Source organism: Uranotaenia lowii, unplaced genomic scaffold (genome assembly GCF_029784155.1).
Source record: "Uranotaenia lowii strain MFRU-FL unplaced genomic scaffold, ASM2978415v1 HiC_scaffold_57, whole genome shotgun sequence".
Lineage (NCBI taxonomy): Eukaryota > Metazoa > Arthropoda > Insecta > Diptera > Culicidae > Uranotaenia > Uranotaenia lowii.
In genome coordinates, this window is record NW_026598500.1 from 1 (window position 1) to 22,326 (window position 22,326).

The window sequence follows — 22,326 nt, forward strand, 5'->3', positions numbered from 1 at the left end:
CAGCTAGATTTCCTATCATCAGATATTCAAAACATTGAACATTGTCGAAAACGATTTCCGTTTCACGGGGTAATGGTTTTTCAAAAACATCTGAAATGATATCATTAGGTTTTAAAAGCTGATCGAAAACAGCTTATAGCAATCAAGTGGATGTTAAACTAACACTTTTGGAACTTTTTGTGTTCATTCATCCCCCACAGCAGCGCGTATGGCACTTGTTCGGAATTACCCCGTGTTCATAATTACCCCACTTGACCCTACTACCTGACACTGAAAGAAGCAGATGGACATAAACTTCCACAGAACCCATTTTTTGGTGGGCAATCCGTGGAACAGAAAGCCGGGGGAAAAATTTATGGCGCGTTTTTCGAAAAGAAGAATGAATGTAGGAGTAAAGATCAAGTTAGAGAACTATACTTCTTAGAAGATGAGTCCATCGCGCGAGTGGACCACATCAATGATCTTGGCGTAATACTCGATCGTTAGCTACGTCGTCGATTAAGTGGGTATTTAAAGCCTTCTAGAAAGAAGGCTCGGATTTTTATTACGAGTGGCCAAAGACTTCAAGGAGGTGTACTGCCTGAAGAGCATAGTTCGACTACGCACTAGCTGTCTGGTGTTCCTACTACCAGAACGGTACCGAGCGCTCTGAGACTATCCAGCGGCGCCTCTTGAGATATGCCCTCAGACACCTTACACAGACCGCTTACAAGCAAGTAATAAAAATGATATGTAGGAAAAATTTCAATTTTTTTCTAATTAATTTATTTCAAGAGATTTTCATTCATTTTTCAAAACCAATCATTTCAACACAAAAAAGGAGTTTTTTCTAATTGTAATATTAGATATAGCATAAAAAGATATTTCGAATCTGTCCACGTGGAAATCCGGGGAGTGGGATATGGTATATGAACGGCCCCTTGTCTTGTGAAATCCCGGACGACTCGGCTGTTTGGAAGGGATTAAAACAGTTAACCAGTTTTGTGATTCTCCCGAATTCAGATTAGCGAAATCAATTTCTTAATCATTTTAACAAATTCTTTATCTGAGGATTCAAAATTTAAAACACGAAGATGGGAATTCATTTTTTAATAATTACACTAGTTTACAAAATTTAGAAAAAAATCGTGAACTTGATTAACTGACCAACATTTTTAATGTAAAATCGGGCGCTAAATCCGAAAATGAAATTCAAAAAAATCTCAGTAGAACCGTTTTTGAGTTATGCTCCAAATATGAAATTTCGGAAAAATTAAAAAAGATCTTGTACTTAGATTAAAATATCTCAGACGGCATAACAGTAATTTGAACTCCCTATTTTGCATATTGAAGGTAAATAAATTTTCTATCGATCATCTGAACACAGTTTTTTTGTTTGACCAACAATATCGTTGATATTAGTGACTTTATGAGAGAAAAAATTATAAAAAACGCATTTTTTTAGAGAAAATTTTGTTTCAACGAAAGTTTTAGACTCGATGGTATTTAAAAAATCTGATTCTCTTTTGCGCTTGAATATCAATTTAAAACAAAGATTTCTAGTGGTTATTTATCAAAATCGGTTTAAAATTGAAGAAGTTATGGCTACTTTACCATAACTTAAATTTTTGGAGTTTTTAATAATTTAACGAACCGCAGTACACTTATCATAGTATAGGAAGAATGAAACATGATAAATTTCACTCGCTCCAAGTCAAAATTATTTATTAGCTTACCAGAAGGTCACATGCCAAGTTTCAGGAAGATCTGACCATAGGGAGGGGTTGCTTGAGTCTCAAACGTGAATAAAATTTTATGGTTTTCTGCTGGGGAGGAACACAAAATACTGGTTTTTCATCAATAACTTCTTTTATCACAAGCCGATTGTTTTTTATGGTTGATCTTCTTAAAGCCTAAGTTGAGACAAATATTTCATCTGAAGACTGCAACACGATTGGACTTGAAGTAAATAAGTTATTGCAGTTCAAAGGCTGCAAATTTTGTCCAACACGCAATGAGTACTTTTTACTCATTGCGTTTTATACATAGAATTTTCGACCAAAATACAATTTTTGAACCGCAATAACTTTTCTCTTTCAAATCCAATCGAGTTACAGTCTTCGGGTGAAATATTTGTCTCAACTTAGGCTTTAAGAAGATCAACCATAAAAAACAATCGGCTTGTGATGAAAGAAGTTATTGATGAAAAACCAGTATTTTTCGTTCCTCCCAGGCAAAATACCTCAAAATTTTATTTACGTTTGAGACTCAAGCAACCCCTCCCTATGGTCAGATCTTCCTGAAACTTGGCATGTGACCTTCTGGTAAGCTAATAAATAATTTTGACTTGGAGCGAGTGAGATTTATCATGTTTCATTCTTCCTATACTATGATAAGTGTACTGCGATTCGTTAAATTATGAAAATCTACAAAAAATACTGTTATGGTAAAGTAGCCATAACTTCTTCAATTTTCAACCGATTTTTATAAATAACCACTAGAAATCTTTGTTTTAAATTGATATTTAAGCGCAAAAGAGAATCAGATTTTTTAAATGCTACCATCGAGTCTAAAACTTTCGTTAAAACAAAATTTTCTCTAAAAAAATGCGTTTTTTATAATTTTTTCTCTCATAAAGTCACTAATATCAACGATATTGTTGGTCAAACAAAAAAACTGTGTTCAGATGATCGATAGAAAATTTATTCACCTTCAATATGCAAAAGAAGGATTTCAAATTACTGTTATGCCGTCCGAGATATTTCAATCTAAATACAAGAACTTTTTTAATTTTTCTGAAATTTCATATTTGGAGCATAACTCAAAAACGGTTCTACTGAGATTTTTTTGAATTTCATTTTCGGATTCAGCGCCCGATTTCACATTAGAAATGACCTTCAGTTTACTGAGTTTGTTGCGGGCGGAATGGACAATTCAAAGACGCTGAGTCTTGATAGCAGTAAAACAGCTTCAAGCTGTAAATATATTTTAACTTTTAGAACTATATATATTTTAACTTTCTAAATTTGTTAACCTAAAATTAGAGTATAGTTCTAAAAGTTAAAATATATTTACAGCTTGAAGCTGTTTTACTGCTATCAAGACTCAGCGTCTTTGAATTGTCCATTCCGCCCGCAACAGAGTTCAAAAATGCTGTAAACTAATTAATAATCGCACGCTAGGTTTGAATAAAAAAATATATTTTATTCTTAATAACCCAACATACAATTATGAGAACCACTCCTAAGTCTGAACTAACTCTGACTGTACCTGAACTGATTCTAAAGTTACTACCAATTGCTAATCCCTTTTTATACAATTCTAATACAAAGAACATATGGTCTTTCTAGTCATAAAGAACATATGGTTCTTTCCTATCAATTCAATTAGCCGAAACACTTGTGTTTAAAATAATATAATTCTAATGAAGCTCGCCATGCCGCATTCCAATCAATCAGTCGAGGCCACATCTGTTTTGTTTTACTATCGTTGACCGTCTGGATGGTGTTGATGAATTCTTTGGATGGTGTTGACGTAACTAACTAGTGTTATCATTATCAAATCTTCTCAGTGCTTTAAATCTAAATTCTGATTTCGTTTGAGTTTCTATGTTTTGATAATTATGAACACGAAATTTAAAAAAAAAAGGAATCTACAATCGTATTCTATATATGTAAGTATTTTAATTTGGGAAAGATCAATCTATTTTTCTTTAAATCAACAAGGCTTATAATTGAAAATTTGGATTTAATCATTAGTTCGTTAACATAAAAGGTTTATCGACCGAGCAAAGCAAACGTGTAGCGAAACTATTTGGACGACAACGGAAAATAAATGTCAAGCAGCTAAATCAGCTTCGAAAACCTTTGCCTATAAAAATCTATTCACAAACACAAGTTTTAAGAGTTTACCGAATTTGTGTTCTTATTAATTAATTGAGTTTGTCCCTAAATTCTTTGTCCATCAACATTTTCTATAATCCCATTTTTTACATAATTTTTTTGACCTGTGTTAATCTTTAAACTTGACTGATGTTTTTTCCGTGCATTGTTAAACCGCCTTGAAAAAAAAATTCCGTGCACTGCGAGTTTAGTTTCGCTAGACCAATGCAGGTGGCTCTCAAATTGAGAAAGAGATTTATTAGCGACCTGTCAAAAAGTTGTTCATTTGTAAACAAACGACGGCCAGAAAATTCGGAATCGATTTTCTTCCCAAAAACTACAGTTTCTTTAACAAAGGCAGTTATTTTGTGTAAAATATGGCACTCTACGACGATCTGGATACCAAGCAGGGCCCCGACAAGGTGGCCGGGTGGTCATCCGGCATCAAGCTACTCCAAACGCAACTGCAGGCCAAAGCAAAAGCCAGCCAACCCATCATTCCTTCTAGAAATGCTTTGTTGAGGAAACCGGTGAGATGATAATGGTAAATTGATTCTAATATTTGGAGATTCTACACAATCCATTTTTCAGGCTTTGATTCCACACCTAAAGCAGAAAAAAGACGGTATAGATTTATTTAATCTTCCCTCATCGAGCGGTAACACGGTTGACAAATCACGACCGGTGATTATTCAGACTAAATCAATCCCCGAAGCCAGTTCATCGGGTACTTCGATCGATGCCTACAGCTGGGATGTGGTGGACGAGTACGATCCGCTGTGGCCAAATGACTACGAGAAGCTTACCAAGGATCGGAAGGCGAAGGAACCCCCGAAACCACCGACCAACAACTATAATCGCAATCGGCGGGAGTACAAGCGGGGAATTAATTTGAGCAAAATGCACAACAACAATGACGATGGTCCGGGTTCGAAAAAAAGTGGCTTTGCCGGGCGGCCAACGTCGGACGATGAAGAAGAATTCCAACCGAGTGGAAATCGATCCTCCGGGGCGGCCATCGCTCCACCCTCGTCGCTGCAGGAATCGACCGCTCAAATACCCGATGGAGTCAAGTATGATCTTTATTACAAAAATTGGGTCAGTAGAAATTTTTTTTGACTGAAATGTTGTCTATTTACAGAATGTCTCAGCTCACAGCCTATGGGGGAAGCTCGGTGGCCGCAAAAATTATGGCCAAATATGGATTCAAAGACGGGCAAGGGCTGGGTAAGCAGGAACAGGGCATGTCGATGGCCCTACAGGTGGAGAAAACTTCCAAAAGGGGAGGTAGGATTTTGCACGAAAAAGATATCGCAATGCCACCGCCTGAGGCAATTCCTGCAGCAGCAGCACAGCCGGGTACTTCAACTACGCCACCTCCTGCAGGCGAACCGTCCATTACCGAGATTATGAAGTCGCCCAGCAAAGTGGTTCTGTTGAGGGTAGGTTAATTTTTTTTAGGTTTAAAATCATATGATTAACATCTCCTTTTTTGTCAATTTCTACTAACAGAACATGGTTGGGCCGGGTGACGTCGATGACGATCTGGAACCGGAGGTGAAGGACGAGTGTAACACCAAGTATGGGGACGTGGTGACTGTGGTCATCAACGAGATTCCCAATGTGGCCCCGGAAGAGTCGGTTCGCATTTTCGTCGAGTTTAAACGAATGGAAAGTGCCATCAAGGCGGTGGTCGATCTGAATGGGCGCTTCTTCGGTGGTCGACAGGTGCGAGCAGGTTTCTACAGCCAGGAACGGTTTGAAAATATGGACCTTTTGTAGATGGTGGAGCAATTTCGAAGAGCGATAAGAAAAAAAAACCGTAAACTCATGTTTTTTTTTCTAATTTAATTTTCATTTTGTGCGTTTTTCATTCTCGGGAACGAATAAAATCTACTGATGTATGAAGCAGTAAGCTAATATAACAACGTGTAAAAGTGTCTTTCCTTCTGCAGTACTATGCAATTTATCAACTAACCATGATTCAAACATTTAAATTGAAATATCTGCGCTAACGCGTATGACGACGTTTCGAATTCTTACTTCATGGTTACCTTAATTCAGAGGGAATGCGCATTGACTAGAAGCTTTCAGGCAGTAATAATATAGAGAGTTTGTCTTTATAAAAAATGTGAGCATCAGAAGCTTTACGAGATTTATGGAAAAACTTACGTGTAGAATATGACTAGATTTTGGGATTTTTTCTCGAGTGGGACATCATCTGTTTTTAAGGGTCACTCGGTCCATCTCCTTCGTCTTCGCCGCCCGTGTTGGGGTCTTCGGTTTGTTGCGATGAGCTCGTCGTTTGTGGCAGTGATGGTACAATGAAGGGAGCATTGTTTTCATACAGGACGAATCCGTCCGATCGGTCCACCTTTGTTATAATGTTCTTACAGTAAAAGCAAAGCTTGTTGTTCATCAAATGCTGGATTATGCAATTCCTGGGAAGGAAAACATAAAATTAAAGGTATAAGTATATGAATATTTTGAATTTTTCAGTCACAGTCTAATCTGGCGACAGAAGGCGACTTTAAATAAAAGCTTATAGCCGTAAAAAATAATGCTAAAACGAACGACGGTATGTTAACATGACTTACTCGCACGATTGATGCTGACAGGGATGAAAAACGGCCGAGTTCTGTTTCGCGTAGCAAATCGGACACAGGGATTCTTCCGAAAACACCGTTATCTCCGATAGCAACGTTTGCCGCAGTTGCAAAAATTCAATCAACCTTCGCACCCTGTTCAACTCCTCCTGAGACACGTGACTTGGATCTAGAAATAGAATTAACGATTCATAACATCTAAAGTTAATTTTCTAAGTAATTGTATTACAATCAGCCATGTTGAACTTGATGATCGGTGGATCCGGGACGATTTCCTTGGTACCGATCAGTACCCGAAATGGAGACGGCACCCGCACTTCATTGGTCAACGGATCAATGTGGGCTCGCATTTTGGGATCGAAGTTTCCCCTGGGAGCTTCATCGCTGGAAGTGGCGATCGGAGTTTTAATTTCTCCAAGGGCAAACTCTAGGCTGCTGATGTGAAAGCTGGTATCCGTTAGGAGGTGTTTCGAGATACGTGGGACCTTTGTGACTCCACTGCCACCTGCCGTATCTTCCAGGAGCAGTTCGTTGCGCATCAACGCCAGAAGGATCCCGATGGCTGCGCTGATTATGGTAAAGTGGGTGACGTTACTTAGATCAGGCAAACATAGGTCCATCACAAACTGGAAACAACCCGGGGGTGCGGTAACGCGCGAAAGCACTTGAATCACCAACTAAAATTAAATAAATTTAGTGATGGTGATTTCTTCGGATGACACGAAAGTAACCTGACAAATACGCCCAAGAATGATTTCACTTTTTCCGCCAGCGACGTCCTGCAGCAACCCCGGTGTTATGGTCAGAATCATTTCGAGGGCACGCATCAACGACACCGTCAGTTCGAAGCACATGGAACATATCTTCAGCTGTTTCGTTTCCACCACTTGTTGGTCGTCACGCTGAGAAGCATTTTGAATCTGAAAAAAGTAAATCGTTTAGATAATTTTAGAAGTACATAAAATAAACATATCTACGTCTTGAAGAATGTGGATAAACTCCGAAAAGGCCCAATTCAGCTGAGACAACACCGAGTTCATGAACGTCGTGCAGTAAGGTTCGTCTTTGCTCAACATTTCACAAATCATCTGCTGAAAGTGTTTCGAAGGACAGGCCGGTGCAATCAGATGTAGCAGTCCGGTGTGAGTTCCGTTTTTGGCTCTGCTTCGATACAAGCCCAGTGAACGCATGGGCTGCTTGCTAGATTGCCAAACGCAGGGTGGTCTGGATTCTCTATAAGCGAAACCATCACCAAGCCAGAATCGTAACAGTAACCAGTTGCTCTGTCCCCAGGCTCGATTCTCGTAGGGTCGCAGCAAGGCTCGTATTAGTGCTTGTTGACTTTTATGCGAACACTGCTCCAGCGATCTGATACCAGCTTCGTGGCAAGTTAGAGACCCGAGGGCCTGAATCAAGGCATCTTTGCAAGACGCCAAAATGACCCGTGAGTCGGCTAAATGCGAGGCTAAGAATTCGGCCGCCGAATCAATAAGCTTCCGATCGGCGCTCAGTTCATGCTGAATTGCAATGTCGTGGAAACTGAAGTCCAAAATTGTATCCAGCAGGATGGGTATCACGTTGATGTAGGTCTCCGGGAGAAACGAGAACAGATCATCTTCGGCGCTGAAACCCTGCACGGTTTTGAAGATTATTTCCATCAACCAGCAAAGCAAACTTCGGCGATGATTTCCGAGCGCCACCGACCGGTACCAAGCCTGCTTCCTCGCCAATTCCATGGAACGTTTCTGAGGAGATATTCATGACGTTTTAGAAATAAATTTAAATAAATTTATTTACAAAGTAGGATAGCATACTCACAGCGAAAATACTTTTCCTCTGCCCGAATCTAGTATCCAGTTCCTGCATCAGTTCCTCGTGGGTCTTACTAAAGCCGGAATTTCCTCCTTGACAAGCAGCTCGTTTGAGTTCCTCCAGATTGTGCACCACGTCGTCGCAGTTTGTCTTCGTCTCTAGCAAAATATCCGACAGATGGCTTATGTTATCCCGCAGATCGGCAATCATCACCACATACTTGTGAGCCACCGAAAAATAGAAAGTAACCGCACAATCCAAGAGATCGCAAATTGACAGCCGATCATCTAGGGCAGAACAGGGAACGTTGGGCGGAACTCCTTGACCACTCACAGGACGACTAGCGCCAGATGATTCGCCGCCCTGTTGTTGCTGCTGCTGTTGCTGAAGATGTTGTTGCATCTCGGAAGCAATGCTGTAAAAAATAGTATCATCGTGAAAACTGTTGATTGAAATACATAAAATTAACAAGCTTTACTTTGAAGCAACTCGTGTAACGGCCGAGTACGATGAATTAGGACCCGCAGAAACCAGGAAAATGGCTGAATCCAGAAAGGCGTTGAATGCAGCTAAAATAATTTGGATTTTTTTTAAGGAAACTTATTATTTTAATTTATATTCAATATGCTTACCGATTTCATTCCTCAAATCCGATGCCTGTTCGACGGTGGCCAAACTGGGATGTTTTTCTCCTAGCCGGGCTACCAATTGCGTTCGGAAGTGCTTCTTCAGATAGGACAGCACCCCACCAATACGATCCACGTTGGTATATTTGAAGGTACCATCGTAAAAGAAACGATAATCAATAAAAGGTGTCTGCTGGAGGGATGATCCGCTACCGGAACCATCCTGCTGCTGGTCGTTATTTGCTTCCACCTGCACCACTTCTTCGTCCCAAAGGGTACGCGCAACGTCCAGCAGAGTGCACAGGAAGGACAACCCAATAGCTGGTTGGGTTGAGGAAACTAGCAAACCCTGAAATTTAAGAACAATGAGGTAAATTTAAAAAAGAAAAAATCATCTCAAACATGAGAAATCTAATCCTATCTTCAAATCGATAAAGTGCAATCATCTTAATTCTTAACGTTTAATTTTAATTTTCAATCGAATTTTCACTCGATTCTTAATACATTTTGACTTGGATTGGATCGCCTTTTAGAATCTGAATCCATTTCCAAAAGCTCAATTGGAATACTGATTCTTTTATTTGATTTTTAAAACCGTATTGTGAACCCTGAAAAATAAACTCACCCTCATTTCCGAGTTGTTATCCATCACGAATTTGCGCAACTTTTCCATGAAGATTTTGCGACTCGAAGGAGCACAATTTTCATCGCCATCGCGATTGTTCAGCAAAATGTGGATCAAATTTTTCTGCAGTGTGTACAGCACACCGGTGTGGGCTTTCAGCTTGTCGCACGCAGTCATATAGACGTCCTTGGATCCACCCAGGCCCTCGGTCCAAATGGCATCGTCTGGTAGCAGTTGTTCCAGCGTGGCCTCATCGGGCGGTTTTGTGTAAAGGAACAACGGGAGACAGTTTTTGCGAAAGAACTTGTACTCTAGCAAATATTTGCGCGTCTGCGGATGTTGACATATGCAGGTGAGAATGACGATGATTTTTCGTTGTTTCTCATATTCTAGGTCTAGTGGCGTTTCCTTGTAGGTATTGGCCAGAAAGTTTAAGAGTTTCTTCAAAAAATGTTTCATCTCCTCCGGCTCCAAATAAGTCCAAAGCAGTGTGAGGAAAGAGCCAAGAGTGCTCTCTAGAGAACCGGGTTGGATTGGCGATTCGTTTACCTTAGCATTACTTCGAAGAACGCACATGCCCTTAATGTATTTGAAAACTTTATCTTCAACAACGTATGTGTTGGCTAGAAGCGGAGCAAGTTTTTCTATTAAAATTGAAGCAAGAAGCATATAACATGATTCCAATGAAATTCCGGTTCGTTTCGAGCTTTCGCCATAATTTGAAGTCTGAGACTGTCGCGATATTGCACCAGACAAATTGACAAGATACTTCAGAAGGTAGTCTGCTTGAAACAGATACATATTCGGGGGGTCCTGAAGGCATCGGTAGCCATCGATGGGATGCTTCAAAGGTGACCCTCCGAAGTTGGCAGTGAGACTGTCGTTGAAGGCAAGCGAAACAGCTGGATAAAGCGCCAAACCGGGACCACGTTCGATGTCCTTGAAAGCTTCACCCAGGGCCGTTCCATTCCGATAGTACTCTATTTTGCCCTCGTCCATATCGACACAGATTCCGAAAATGTCGCCCGACCTCCAGAAGGGACCATACTTCTGGGTGTAGACGTGCCAAATTCGTTGCTTACTACCGTCCAAACCGTAACTGTAACGGGTATCGCCTACACCGGTGTCCTGAGTAAATCTACAATGGGCAGAGCACCACCCTATTTGCATCACTCCCTTCGAACGGAGTTGAACCTTAAGTAAACGTAAGAAGTTAGAATTTGCTTCCTTTTGAAGGATCTTGCAGGACATACCTCATACATCCACCGCCCAGCATAGACACAACAGTTGGCTTTCACGGTCGAAAAGGCATTCTGCGACTGCAGCGTCAACTTATCCTTGGATACCAAAATCGAGCCATCCTCGGTAACATCAAAAATCGATCGCTTGGGACCGAGTCTTCCCTCCGGATCGACCGAAACGCGTTCCTCCTCTTCCCGGAACGGATGATTGGCAAGCTTTTCATCCAGCCAGGATTCGATCTCCGCTAGACGACTATCCGGAGCATAAGAAAAAAAAACCCGATAATTATTTCAATGTTATGATGACCTTCTCCTGGTAAAAAAAACTAAACCGATTCTTACCCGGAAATAAAGGACGATTCATCCTCATCCGGAGTTGAATTGGACACGGCAGGACACTCCCCGGCAAATACTGTACAAACCACACCGGAAAAGTCCATTTTGGCGGAGAAAATTACATTTTACTCGAGAGAAAATTTCCCGAGAATGTCGATGGCAGAAGGAAAAAAGTTGACAACACCCAACACGCAAACGAACGACGAGTAGGGACAAAACAATGAAATTTTCACCTTTCAATTTTTCACTAGCCCACAGCCGTCTTTGGAGGGGAGCGAGTGACAGTGTAGTAGTGATTTCATATAACGGTAACCCAGCATTGTTTACGAATCGAGTAGGAGATAGAATCACATAAAGTGAACACCGGCTAAAAGTTTTTATTGCCGGATTCCTGCTTTCTTCGACTCTATCTGAAATCGAGATTAAAAATTATTTCAAGAACGTAGGTAAGCACAAAAATGCAGTACATGAAAAGAGAAGCAAAACAATGATAAACATGAAATTTTGTGAGTACATACAATGTAAGTTAAACAACTAAGTTCTAAAAAACGAGGTTCCACCGAGATTTGAACTCGGATCGCAGGATTCAAAGTCCTGAGTGCTAACCGTTACACCATGGAACCTATACTAACGTAGCTTAAAATAGCATAACAAGAGGTTTATGCCTTTAAGTAACTCGTATCATTCAGTTCATCCTGGTATTGGTGAATCTAACCTAACCAAACGTTCTGCTTTAAACCGTGTGTTTACGAGGAAGGGGTAGGTTCTTTAGGAGGTAGTCGACCAATGAGCTAGGTTGGGATAAATCGTATCATTGGATAATTTTTTAATTCCTTGAATCTTGGAGCATATTAGCCAAATATCCCATTCCATTTTTATGTTTAGGAGCATGTTAACCTAAAGGTTAGACAATTCAAGTTAATCTTTCACAGTAAACTCTTGCTCAGATGAAATGTACATGTACCTACATCAAGATTGATTGATCGTGTAACCAGTTGGGTGGAACAGGAAAAAAAGGAAATAGAAAAAAGAATTGAATAAATTTGATTTGAGAATTCACATCCAGAAGTCCCACCCAAATGATATGACGCTTTACCAACATTCTATCACGCAGACTGAAATGCAGAAAGCACCATTATAGTTCCCTCAGAAGATCAAAGAAAAAAAAATAAATGGAAAATAAAGATGAATGAAATTAACACAGTTGATTTAATATGCACATGGTGAGAAAATTGACATTGAATCTTGCCTAAAATGCATCTTCCTTTAATTATTCATTCGAAAAATGACACAATCTAAGATTCCATGAAAAAGTACACAGTTGATAGAAAAACGAATTTTTCTCGCGGGGGGATGATTTCTATACCATGGACAGCAAAAAGCAAAAAGTTTGGTGATGCCAACGACACGCGACGTTCCCAAGCGGTCACCCATCTAAGTACTAATCGCGCCCGATGTTGCTTAACTTCGGTGATCGGACGAGAACCGGTGTTTTCAACATGGTATGATCGTTGACAATTTCAGCATGCTTATAAAGGTGTTTTATGCTTTTAAGCCTACATGAAAGGAGGTTGATTGATTGTCTTATCATTCGGGTGCTACTTGTAAGTCCTCCAGAAGGCCAAAAAATTAAAACAAATAGCCAACATGAAGTCGGATGAAATTAACACAGTTGATTTAATATACACATGGTGAGAAAATTGACATTGAATCTTGCCTAAAATACATCTTCCTTTGATTATTCATTCAAAAAATGACACAAAATGAGATTCCACGAAAAAGTACATAGTTGATAGAAAAACGAATTTTTCTCGCGGGGGGATGATTTCTAACCATGGACAGCAAAAAGCAAAAAAGTTTGGTGATGCCAACGACACGCGACGTTCCCAAGCGGTCACCCATCTAAGTACTAATCGCGCCCGATGTTGCTTATCTTCGGTGATCGGACGAGAACCGGTGTTTTCAACATGGTATGATCGTTGACAATTTCGGCATGCTTATAACGGTCTGGGGGAGGAAGACTGAAATTTGCTGCATCGTTTTCTGCATCATTTTTTTACTGTTCGGCAAAAAGCCAGCAATTGTTGAAAAGATTTGTAATCGTTCAAATTTTAACTTTAGATGTTCAGTTTCGTGTAGTGAGTCATATAACTCAGTTGTTTAGGTGCTAAATTTAGATGTAGCTATATTTTTAGAACAACCATTAATCAAGCCATTTTTATTTATCAGCTTCAAAACTTTGACAAAATTTGAGCGACATAATACGCCTGATCATGCAGGAATTTGCCAGAGCAAAACAAAACCTAATTAAATCATTGTTTTATGCAAAACAAGTGCTCTTCAGCATGAAAAAAGTTTTATTAAAAATTACTAAATAAGAAAGTAAAATTTTGAACCTTCGCACTGGTCGGTAGATTGATGAGAGAAATTTGACGTTTGAAATTTTTTTTTGTTTTTTTATTCAGTCTTCCTCCCCCAGATAACGATGTTTTATGCTTTTAAGCCTGCCTGATAGGAGGTTGATTAATTGTCTTATCATTCGGGTGCTACTTGTAAGTCCTCCAGAAGGCCAAACAATTAAAACAAATAGCCAACATGAAGTCGGATGAAATTAACACAGTTGATTTAATATACACATGGTGAGAAAATTCATTCGAAAAATGACACAAAATGAGATTCCACGAAAAAGTACACAGTTGATAGAAAAACGAATTTTTCTCGCGGGGGGATGATTTCTTTACCATTGTTGCCAAATTCACGCTGAACCAGTTTTGATAGCAATATCTTTATTCGGATGCTTCAAACTAAAATGGAACTCTTATTAGTGTTACAGTTTTACATTTTAAGGTTAGGGAACTTACATTTCAGTCCAGATTCAATCCGAATTCGTTACTTGGCAACTAGCTTATGTTTCCTTGAGTTCTATCTACCTGTGCATGAACTGAAGTTAGTTATAGTTAGTTTCGGTAAGATGCTAAGATTATAAATGGATTTACTTTTCAGGTTTGTACGGTCCTCTATCAACTCGATAGCGGGAAATGCAGCATGTAGCAAGAAACTGTGCTGAGCCTATATGGAGAATCATATATGTTAAGTTTTCATCTAATCTACTAAATAAATACTCTGAATACCTGATATTTCTCCGTACGATGGATTGACCGTTAACTAAACCACTGAATTGCACTAGTAAACCGAATTTTGGGCAATGTTGTAAATTATTCGATATTGTTAACAAGCGGAAGTTTACAATGAAGTTGACATTCGATTTTACACTCTTAAATAAATTTAACCTATTTATCCAGTGTCGCCAGATGAGCTGGTGGTTTGGCGACAGTCTCCCCCTGGTGTGTTTCGACGTTTTCCGGAATCGCACGACCTTTGACATCTAAGAGCGCCAGTCTGGACATCGGGCGTTTGTGATCACCACTTGAAGTTCTTATCATCGCCTGTCTCGCGATCCCATCCGGATTCCGTATCAGTTGTAAAACTCTGCCTCTTTCCCATCCTTTCCTCTTCGCAGGATCTATCACCATCACGACATCGCCCTCTTCTAATGGCTTCACGTTCTCGAACCACTTCGATTGTCGTCTGATCACAGGGAGGTATTCCTTAATCCAGCGGGTCCAGAATCTGTCGAGTTGATTCTGAATGTTGTCCCACGAACGTCCAAGAAGGTGTATTCGATATGAATTTCCGGATTCAGCGAGCCTTTGTTGGGTTTTGTCTATAATTTCACGATCGTACTTCGCTCCGCTTGAACTTAGTAGAAGGAAGTGGTTAGGGGTCAGGGCCTCTGTTTCTTCCGAATCTATTGGCAGGTAAGTCAGTGGTCTCGCGTTCACCATGCTCTCCACCTCTATGACCAGTGTCATCAGTCCCTCGTCATCAAGCTTCTCGTCGCTGTAGGCGTAATTCATCGCGCGCTTAACCGATTGAACTAAGCGCTCCCAAGCTCCTCCCATATGGGGAGCTCCCGGTGGTATAAAGGTCCACTTAGTACTGCTGCTAGTAAACGTGGCAAGTAATCCCTGACTTATCTGTGTTCTAAGTATTCGGTCTGCTCCCTGAAAGTTTGTACCGTTATCGCTCAAGAACTCGTAAGGCGAGCCCCGACGACCAACAAAGCGACGAACGCAGGATATACACGATGCAGTTGTGAGTGTGAAAGCTATCTCTAAGTGTACAGCTCGAGTCGTTAGGCATGTAAATAGAGCAATCCAACGTTTAACATTTGCTCTACCGAGTTTGACAAGTAATGGACCAAAATAGTCCAATCCCGTAAACGTGAATGGTCGTTCGTGGTGTGCAAGTCGTGCTGGTGGAAGTGGTGCCATAGGAGGTAGGGCTGGTTGGGCTCGACGTATCATACATAGCTGACATTCCTTACCGACTCTCTTAACTAGCACTCGCAATCCATCAATAGCATAGATTTGTCTCATCTCGTTCACGATAGTTTCTGCATTGCCATGGCGAAAGATGCGGTGGTAGCGGTCCGCCAGGAGTTCACAGGCCTTGTGATTGTTGGGCAAAATAATTGGAAACTTTACGCTGTAGGCGATATTTTGGGCTGCTTTAATTCGACTATTTTGCCGCAATATTCCTTTTTCGTCCAAGTGAGGCGACATCTTGTAGATTTTGCTTTCTTTCTGGATCACGTTCGGTATTCCTTTCTTCAGGGATGTACTTTCAAGAGCAATAATCTCATCCGCATAGACTTCTTTCTGAACTTGCTTGAAGATTGCTTCTTCTGCTGCTAGCAGTTCGGATTGTTGTAGATCTCCAGTTTGTTTAACGCTTCCTTTCTTAGCATTCCTGAAAAGACGTAGCATGAAAGCGATTGTGCGTTGTAACTTTTCCCAGGAGCTAAAATTTTCGTAACAAATCAAAGACTGATCGCAGATATGATGCAGAGCGGAGGCTCGGATTTCTTCGGTGGTGATTGTATGATTTTCTTTTAGGGACGGCCACTTGCTTTCCGGTTCTTTGAGGAATTCGGGGCCGCTGAACCACTTGCTTTCTTGAGTGAAGTACGGTCCTGAACCCCACTTTGTCGCTTCGTCTGCCGGATTACATCTGCTCGGGATCCATCTCCATTCATATTCTGAAGTCAGTTCTTGAATTTCGACAACTCTATTAGACACAAACGGTCGATAATTGCGTGGGTCCGCTTGTATCCAGGACAATGCTGTCTTGGAGTCTGTCCAAAGAATTGTTCTTGATATTATAAGACTATGATTTTCTTTCACGAATTTCGTCTGGTGCGCACCCCAAAGGCATGCTTGGAGCTCAAGGCGTGGTATAGACCACGGTTTAAGTGGAGCTACCTTGGCCTTAGCTGTGATGAGGCTGCATTGAGGATCTGCCTCATGGTTGAACGTTCTAAGATACAATACGCAGCAGTACGCGACCTCACTGGCATCAACGAACACGTGTAATTCGGTGTTTTCATAAGTTGCAATATCAGCACAGGGAAAGTAACATCTCGAAATACGGATGTTTGATATATGTTCAATGACACGAAACCACTGTGTCCAGCGATTATAAGCTTCAGGCTTCAAAGGTTCATCCCAACCAATCTTTGAGCGCCATAACTCCTGGATTAAAATTCTGCCGTGTATGGTGTACGGAGCAAGGATCCCCAATGGATCGTAAAGTGACATGACGCAGCGCAAGACTTGTCGTTTGGTAGGATTTTTATTCTGCTGGATAAGATGATGCACTTCTGGTTTCATTTCGGTCGAAAAACTTAGCTCATCGGTGGAAGGATCCCACAGTAGTCCTAGCACACGCTCTGTGTTGGTGCTATCAATTACACTGAGATTCTTTTTCTCGACGGATTGTTTTTCGTTGAGAACCCCCATCACGGCTGGACTATTTGATCTCCAATGATGTAGATCGAATCCTCCATTTTTATTGATAAGGCGAATTTTGGCTGCTTCGTCCTGAGAACTAAAACTCGCCAGGTAGTCGTCAACATAGGTATCACATATGATGGCCTTAGATGCTTCCGGATAGTCCTTTGCCTGGATGGTAGCATTCAAGTTTTTCACAAACTGTGCGGAGGCCGGGGAGCATGTACTTCCAAAGGTACATACGTCCATTATATAGACAGAAGGTTTCTCCGTAGGGTTTTCGCGCCACAAGAAGCGTTGGGAGTGTTTGTCATCATCTCGAATGTGGATACGATGAAACATCTCTCTAATATCCGAACTTACCGCGACCTGAAATTATCGAAAGCGAAAGAGCACTGCAACGAGTGAGGCTGTCTGGTCGGGGCCTTTGAGTAGCATGCTGTTGAGCGATATGCCGTCCACCTTCGCCGCTGCGTCCCAGATCATACGTACTTTTGCAGGTTTCTTCGGATTGGTAACTACTCCGACTGGCAGGTACCAGATTCTTTTTGGATCTGCTTGATTTAATTCTACTGTCGTCGCTCGATGTGCGTATTTCTTTTCTACGTACTCACGCATTTGACGGCGAAGATTTTCACCCAGGTCTGGATTTCGCTCCATCCTCCTATCCAAACCTTCTAATCTGCTAAGTGCCATAGGAAGGCTATCGGGCAGTTCAATATAATCCTCTCTCCATAGTAACCCGGTCTCGAAATGGTTACCGACCCTTTTTGTTGTAGTTTTCAGCAGCGTCAGTGCTCGTTGTTCCTCAGCTGAAGGAGGAATCTCCTTTGGTTTAACACCTACCGCATCAACCTCGCTCATTTGTTTAACCGATTCGTGAAGGTCTTCTTCGCAAGTACAGCTACACACATGAAAATTATATGCGTCCTCCTGATCAGCTGACTCCGTTCCGTAGACGCACCATCCAAGTCTCGTTTTGGCAGCCACAATTCCTGGTTTATCTCCCTCGCGTATTTTGAGCGGCAACGCTAGGCGTAGGTTGTCGATACCTATAAGCACTGTTGGCCTTGCATTTCGGTAGCTAGCTATAGGAATGCCTTTAAGGTTTTTATAATTTTCGATCGCTTCATTTATTTCAAAGCTTTGGGTCGGTAAGGAAAGATTTTCTACCGTTCTCGCGGTAAGACGGTGGCGTTTGTCGTATCCAGTACCTGAGATTTCCACCACTACTCTCTCCGAGTGTTTTTCGGTACGTGTTGTACCGGCCGTCCATCGGAGGCACAATGGCTGGGGGCTACCGTTGATTTCAAGCGAAGTGATAACGTCTCTTTCGATTAGCGTAAGGTTCGAGCCCTCATCTAAAAAGGCAAATGTTTCTAGCTTCTTCTCTTTGCCGTAGAGTGTTATGGGAATAATCCGAAAGAGTGATGCTGATGGAAGATGGTGGCTCAGTGAGTGATGAATGTGGTGTTCCGCAACTTCCGGGTTCCTAGTGGTGTCATTCGATGCTTTCGGCGAATGTAGAAGATAATGGTGCCTGCGTTGACATCCGTCGATTTCACATTGGTTGTTCCGTCGACAGGACCTTCGTCCGTGTCCAAATAAACAATTCTGACAAAGTCGTAAGTCACGAATCCTTCTCCATCGATCATCAATACTAAGTTTCTTAAACTCTCCACATTCGTAGATTCTGTGTCCGGATGTTTCGCAATGGGTGCATTCGAATCTCTTCGGCGCTTTATAGATAGACCTCGGTTCGTCGACATCGGTGTAGTTCATTGACTCTGCTTCGTGTGCGTTAATAAATCCCTTCGGTTTTGCTTTCTCTCGTAGGGCACCCTTGCCTTTCGTTTCCGGCTCGTAGCTCACCACTGTGAGGGCATCATTGACGACTTCCGTCATGTAAGTGCTGAATGTTTTCAAGTTAGCTCCCGGAAAACCACGCTTGTATGCCGCCCACATCATTCTTCTATCTGCTGGTAACTTGGCGACTAATTCTTGAAGGAGCGAGGGATTCGACAAGTGGTCCTGTTCTTTGGCTGCCTCAATGTGATTACATAAGGCTTGTACGCTCATACCGAACTCGATAAGGCCCTCCAATCTATCTGCTCTCGGGGCCGGAGTTTCTCGAACTTTCTGCAGCAACACGTTTATCAAGATCTCGGGGCGTCCGTATCTAAGACGTAAGACGTCGATAACTTGAGGTACAGCGTCAGGTAGGACGAGGCTATTTCTCACAGCATCTAGAGCGTTGCCTCTCAGACACCGCTGTAGCCGCAGCATGTTTTCTCTGTTTGTATATCCGCATGCCTCCGTCGTGTAATCAAAATTCGATATAAATATCGGCCAATCCGCCGGATCACCGGAGAATACTGGAAGTTCGCGAGCCAGAGACTGCCGCGCTGATAACTGTTGATGAGTAGGCCCTAAAGGGTGGTGTGGAATTGATTGTAGATTCTGTAGAGCCAGGGAATTACGTTCTGATTGGCGAGGGCACTGTGAATCTAATTGTATCTCGAACGGAGGCGCGTTTGGTGTTCGCTGCTGAGCCGTAATAGTATCGTGAAAAGTTGGACGATTTTCTATCCAACTATTATTTGCTTCAAACGAGAGCGCGATATTTTGCGCAGCTTCTCGGAGGATTCATTTATTGAATCATTGTGTTCGTTGGTGGAATATGTTTCATGATATTTAATGTTATCATTTTCCAAGAGGGGCAATGGTGATGAACGCTTACCTGCGTTGTATTCACAAACTACGATATTACGATCGGTTTGATTAACGGGAGGATCCACGCTTTTATTCATGTTACGAGTTTTCGGAAGGCGTGTTGGATTGGTGTTGCCCTGAAGTGTAGGGGATATGCTATTATCCACTAGAACCGTTGGCACGTTCTCACTATTGCATATTTCCAACATCGCTCTGCAGCTCTCAACTTGTTCCTGGTATGCTTTGAGCTGGTCCTTGAGGCGTCGCATCACCAGAGGCGTTTCTTGTAGTTGAATTGAATTCGAAGCTTTCTATTGTTTATTCCGCAATCCGATCTTAGGCGTTGTGCCGGATATCGGAGCCATTGGAGAAATCGGAGGGTGTCTGTCTGGTGGCGTTGGGTTGACGCTCTGACCCGATGCAATACCTATTTGAGACATCGGTGTCTTCGATAGCGGCTTGTTCCCACCGATAGGTGTTGAAATTTCGCCCACTAGATTCTCGGGGACTGATGCTTGGTCGACCCATTCTCTAACACGCCGTTGATTGTTGATTATTTCGTTATCCTTGACCCCAAGGTTCCGACTATCTTCCGCATTAAATGCTGCTTTAAGGAGATCCCTTTGTTGTTACAAAAAAACCTTTTCTTGTTCCATTTCGAGTTTCGTTCTTTCGATCTCCATGTTTGCCCGTTGGATTTCTTGTTTTTCTATAAGAAGATCGAGATTGATCGTTAAAATAGAAGATCGGTTGCTTCGGACAGATGGTGCTTTGTGTAGACGTGAAAGTTTACACTGCTTGCACGTCCAGGGCAAGTGTTCCACACTGCTGTCTACTCCTACACATTTGTAGTGCCACCATCCGTCGCAGTCGTCGCATTGTACGAGGTTGTCATAAGAGTCATCCTTGTCACAGGACAAACAGGAGGATACTTTCTTAAACGGAGATTTTTGTTCGGGTCCATTGGCATTTGCTGAGGTGGCCATTGAAATTTTGAAGATTGTTGCCAAACTAACGCTGAACCAGTTTTGATAGCAATATCTTTATTCGGATGCTTCAAACTAAAATGGAACTCTTATTAGTGTTACAGTTTTACATTTTAAGGTTAGGGAACTTACATTTCAGTCCAGATTCAATCCGAATTCGTTACTTGGCAACTAGCTTATGTTTCCTTGAGTTCTATCTACCTGTGCATGAACTGAAGTTAGTTATAGTTAGTTTCGGTAAGATGCTAAGATTATAAATGGATTTACTTTTCAGGTTTGTACGGTCCTCTATCAACTCGATAGCGGGAAATGCAGCATGTAGCAAGAAACTGTGCTGAGCCTATATGGAGAATCATATATGTTAAGTTTTCATCTAATCTACTAAATAAATACTCTGAATACCTGATATTTCTCCGTACGATGGATTGACCGTTAACTAAACCACTGAATTGCACTAGTAAACCGAATTTTGGGCAATGTTGTAAATTATTCGATATTGTTAACAAGCGGAAGTTTACAATGAAGTTGACATTCGATTTTACACTCTTAAATAAATTTAACCTATTTATCCAGTGTCGCCAGATGAGCTGGTGGTTTGGCGAAAACCATGGACAGCAAAAAGCAAAAAGTTTGGTGATGCCAACGACACGCGACGTTCCCAAGCGGTCACCCATCTAAGTACTAATCGCGCCCGATGTTGCTTAACTTCGGTGATCGGACGAGAACCGGTATTTTCAACATGGTATGATCGTTGACAATTTCAGCATGCTTATAACGGTGTTTTATGCTTTTAAGCCTGCCTGATAGGAGGTTGATTAATTGTCTTATCATTCGGGTGCTACTTGTAAGTCCTCCAGAAGGCCAAACAATTAAAACAAATAGCCAACATGAAGTCGGATGAAATTAACACAGTTGATTTAATGGTGAGAAAATTGACATTGAATCTTGCCTAAAATGCATCTTCCTTCAATTATTCATTCGAAAAATGACACAATCTAAGATTCCATGAAAAAGTACACAGTTGATAGAAAAACGAATTTTTCTCGAGGGGGGGATGATTTCTTTACCATGGACAGCAAAAAGCAAAAAGTTTGGTGATGCCAACGACACGCGACGTTCCCAAGCGGTCACCCATCTAAGTACTAATCGCGCCCGATGTTGCTTAACCCATTCGAGACGGCGACTTTTTTCGAACGCGTCCCCCAGGAGCCAAAAATTTTTTATTCTTTGATTCGATCAATTTTTATCTGAAAAACATGAATACAATGAAATTTTCAAAATTTAATCGTAAATTTACGAAAAACGTCCCTTGCACACCGTGTGTGCAGTCCGCTCCTCGAAATAAAATTATTTCGAGGAACCGCATTGCACACACGGTGTGCAATGGGCAGAAAAATGAAAATACACCATTTAAAACATGATCAACCTTCGTTTCAATTGTTGTTTGGTTATAACAGAAAAAATATAATGCAAAGAATATTATGTAATGTGGTTTGAACCAACAATTAGTGTTTTTAAAACTTTTTCCAATAAAAATGTGTTTACTCTTGTGATTTATGACGATGGTTTCTACTCTGTCGGTTTCTACCCAATTTTATCTCCCGTGGATTTTTTTCTATCCGAGAACTATTTAAGTAGTCTAACTATTAAACTCCGGTTAACTTATTCTA

General features: G+C 41.3%; 3 protein-coding genes and 4 non-coding genes across 7 annotated transcripts; 1 reads left to right on the forward strand and 6 right to left on the reverse strand.

Moving 5' to 3' along the window:
• Positions 1–4,129: 4,129 nt before the first annotated feature.
• On the forward strand, positions 4,130–5,787 carry LOC129760313 (splicing factor 45). Its single transcript, XM_055757955.1, has 4 exons — positions 4,130–4,390; positions 4,452–4,933; positions 5,002–5,302; positions 5,373–5,787. The coding sequence occupies exons 1-4, from the start codon at positions 4,238–4,240 to the stop codon at positions 5,640–5,642; spliced, it is 1,206 nt and encodes a 401-aa protein (XP_055613930.1). The 5' UTR covers positions 4,130–4,237; the 3' UTR covers positions 5,643–5,787.
• LOC129760312 (E3 ubiquitin-protein ligase RNF123) lies at positions 5,700–11,378 on the reverse strand. Its single transcript, XM_055757954.1, has 11 exons — positions 11,113–11,378; positions 10,783–11,023; positions 9,530–10,723; positions 8,911–9,253; positions 8,757–8,847; positions 8,285–8,693; positions 7,444–8,211; positions 7,198–7,386; positions 6,696–7,143; positions 6,458–6,635; positions 5,700–6,301 (listed from the first exon to the last, which is right to left on the reverse strand). The coding sequence occupies exons 1-11, from the start codon at positions 11,208–11,210 to the stop codon at positions 6,088–6,090; spliced, it is 4,173 nt and encodes a 1,390-aa protein (XP_055613929.1). The 5' UTR covers positions 11,211–11,378; the 3' UTR covers positions 5,700–6,087.
• A 279-nt stretch (positions 11,379–11,657) lies between these two features.
• On the reverse strand, positions 11,658–11,729 carry Trnaq-uug (transfer RNA glutamine (anticodon UUG)). The gene has a single exon. It is a non-coding gene; the product is annotated as a tRNA-Gln (tRNA).
• A 774-nt stretch (positions 11,730–12,503) lies between these two features.
• On the reverse strand, positions 12,504–12,622 carry LOC129760314 (5S ribosomal RNA). The gene has a single exon (XR_008740317.1). It is a non-coding gene; the product is annotated as a 5S ribosomal RNA (ribosomal RNA).
• A 349-nt stretch (positions 12,623–12,971) lies between these two features.
• LOC129760316 (5S ribosomal RNA) lies at positions 12,972–13,090 on the reverse strand. The gene has a single exon (XR_008740319.1). It is a non-coding gene; the product is annotated as a 5S ribosomal RNA (ribosomal RNA).
• A 1,306-nt stretch (positions 13,091–14,396) lies between these two features.
• LOC129760310 (uncharacterized) lies at positions 14,397–17,207 on the reverse strand. Its single transcript, XM_055757951.1, has one exon. It carries the CDS (start codon positions 17,205–17,207, stop codon positions 14,397–14,399), a length of 2,811 nt encoding a protein of 936 aa, XP_055613926.1.
• Positions 17,208–21,293: 4,086 nt separating this feature from the next.
• On the reverse strand, positions 21,294–21,412 carry LOC129760315 (5S ribosomal RNA). The gene has a single exon (XR_008740318.1). It is a non-coding gene; the product is annotated as a 5S ribosomal RNA (ribosomal RNA).
• Between the last annotated feature and the right edge of the window lie 914 nt (positions 21,413–22,326).